This window comes from Morone saxatilis, unplaced genomic scaffold, assembly GCF_004916995.1.
Source record: "Morone saxatilis isolate NCDOM2014 unplaced genomic scaffold, NCSU_SB_2.0 Contig14, whole genome shotgun sequence".
NCBI classification, from domain to species: Eukaryota; Metazoa; Chordata; class Actinopteri; family Moronidae; genus Morone; species Morone saxatilis.
Window position 1 is genome coordinate 8,950,523 of NW_023339696.1, and position 2,741 is coordinate 8,953,263.

General features: G+C 45.1%; 1 protein-coding gene across 1 annotated transcript in view; it reads left to right on the top strand.

Annotated features, from left to right (window-relative positions):
* Nucleotides 1-2,741, top strand: part of LOC118323108 (transcription activator BRG1-like) — a 15,272-nt gene that overhangs the window by 10,517 nt on the left and 2,014 nt on the right. Inside the window, 8 exon segments of the mRNA XM_035655032.1 lie at nt 126-233; nt 236-270; nt 433-699; nt 1,195-1,272; nt 1,374-1,592; nt 1,716-1,978; nt 2,160-2,268; nt 2,411-2,512. Coding sequence (XP_035510925.1) covers nt 126-233; nt 236-270; nt 433-699; nt 1,195-1,272; nt 1,374-1,592; nt 1,716-1,978; nt 2,160-2,268; nt 2,411-2,512 — 1,181 coding nt within the window.

Sequence of the window (2,741 nt, forward strand, 5' to 3'; positions counted from 1 at the left end):
AGCTGTAAGAGGCATTTCTTATCTTAAGTATTTTTAATGGACCTGTACTGTCACTAATGATATGGAAGGTTTAGATGACTTTTTTAATCTCTCCCCCCCTCCCCCCTTCCATAGGAACCACCAAGGCAGGGACCGTGCTGCTGCTGAAACATTCAATGACCCCGGCTGTGAGTATTCGTATTCTGCTAAGTACCAGGCAGGAGGTCTGGGCATCAACCTGCAGTCTGCTGACACAGTATCATCTTTGACAGTGACTGGAACCCACATCAGGTACTGGCATGCAAATATATTTTGGCATCAACACCGGTCTGAGTTATATCAGTGAATATACTTAATACTAAAATAACATCACCAAGGCTAATGTGACATTGCATTTTTGGGGGGTTACTATTCATCTATCATTAACTTAATCGTATGTGCTCCCTCCTACAGGACTTGCAGGCACAGGACAGGGCCCACCGTATCGGTCAGCAGAACGAAGTGCGCGTGCTCCGCCTCTGCACAGTCAACAGTGTAGAGGAAAAAATTCTGGCAGCAGCCAAGTACAAACTGAACGTGGACCAGAAGGTCATCCAGGCTGGCATGTTCGACCAGAAGTCGTCAGGCTATGAACGGCGGGCCTTCTTACAGGCCATTCTGGAGCACGAGGAACAGGACGAGGTCGGGGCTCGAGCAGGCTGCCGCTCTAGGGGGGCGTGGGTGGGTGTGATCCAAACCTGTTGCAACATTGCCCGCCCACCCACAACCGCCAGTGCGCTGCCGCACCTCTTCTTTCTCTCCTTTTTTTTTTTCTCCTTTTCTGTCTCTTTTCCATATTCCCTCTTTTCTCAGGATTTGTAAGCTTTCATCAATCTAGTCTCTCCTTTTCTCCCTACTGTATTTCTGCCTCTACACAAACCGTTTATGGTTATTATACTTTATCTTTAAAACTTCATATAAAAACATTTCCCCCCTTTTTTTTTCCTCTTTTTCCTTTTTTCCTTTTCTTTCACTAATTTTCGCTTTTTTACATTCAGATCCGGTTCCAGTTCAATATGCTAACCTAATACTGATATTTACATGCCAACGTATGATGAACAGTAATATGAATTGAATTATTTTTTTCACTGAAACATTAATTCAGAGACAACGCTCTGAGGTGCCACATAAATCTGCCATTTGTCTCATGTGACTCAATGTTTCCTTTGCCTGCAGGAGGAAGACGAAGTGCCCGATGACGAGACTGTCAATCAAATGATTGCCAGAAGTGAAGAGGAGTTCGAACAGTTCATGGTAAGTCCCAGTTCCATATCAACTTATTAGATGCTTTGTAATTGAATTGTCTGTCGCCACTTACCCCCTGCTGCGGTTCGTTTTTAAAACTTTTATTCCAGCGCATGGATCTAGACAGACGCCGCGAGGAGGCCAGGAACCCTAAGAGGAAACCTCGTCTGATGGAGGAGGACGATATGCCCAGCTGGATTTTGAAAGACGACGCTGAGGTTGAGAGGCTAACTTGTGAAGAGGAGGAGGAGAAGATGTTTGGCAGAGGCTCCCGCCAACGTAAGGAGGTGGACTACAGCGACTCGCTCACTGAGAAACAGTGGCTCAAGGTAGAATGCTATCATATTTAGTTGTCAGAAAATAATGTCTTTGCATCTTCTGAGGAGAAACTGAATCAAATGAAATTACCTTTCGATTTCATTCAGCTCACTGATCATTTCTCCTCACCACAGGCCATAGAGGAGGGAAATCTAGAGGACATTGAAGAGGAAGTGCGCCACAAGAAGACAACCAGAAAGCGCAAGAGGGACCGTGACCATGACGGCGGTCCGGCCACACCCAGTTCCAGCAGCGGCCGAGGGCGAGATAAGGACGAGGAGGTGAAGAAGGCAAAAAAACGTGGTCGCCCGCCTGCTGAGAAGCTCTCTCCCAACCCTCTTTCCCTCACAAAGAAGATGAAGAAGATCGTTGATGCCGTTATCAAATATAAAGATGGGTGAGAACATTACAATATCTAGCCAACATTAGGGCTTTTAGACCACACTAAAATAAAAGTGACTATAATCTGAACAAAAGCGATGCTCGTTATTGATTTATTAAGCGGTAGATTCAGTATTGAGTCGGTGATACATGCTGTGTGATACATGCATACTAAGAGCACAGTTGCCTTGTCTCAGCAGTAATGGGCGACAGCTGAGTGAAGTCTTCATACAGCTGCCGTCCCGCAAGGAGCTGCCCGAGTACTATGAGCTAATCCGCAAACCAGTGGACTTCAGAAAAATCAAGGTAAGGATAAAAAGTAACACCTACCTGCTCTTCATATTAAGATAAAACAGAGGAAGTTAAGAAGATGGTTCAGCAGTTGCTCCTGTGTGCTGTTTAATCTAAATATCTACTGTGTGTGTGTGTGTGTGACTGCTTCCTGCAGGAGAGGATCCGCAGCCATAAGTACCGCAGCCTCAACGACCTGGAGAAGGATGTGATGCTGCTGTGTCAAAACGCCCAGACTTTCAACCTGGAGGGGTCTCTGGTGAGTTGAGCCAGAAACACTTCAATAATTACATTAATAGAATAGGCATAAAGATCCCCCTGATGTTTTTTCTGCAATAATTCTGCAATATTTTTTCCACAATAAAATCTTTAAAAAGGCACCTACTCCTTCTAGCTCATACATTTCAGAAAAGTCCATTCTCAGTGTATGTGCACTGGAGGCTTCATGTTTCATGTTTCTCACACTAGGTTGCATACTGGACCAGGTT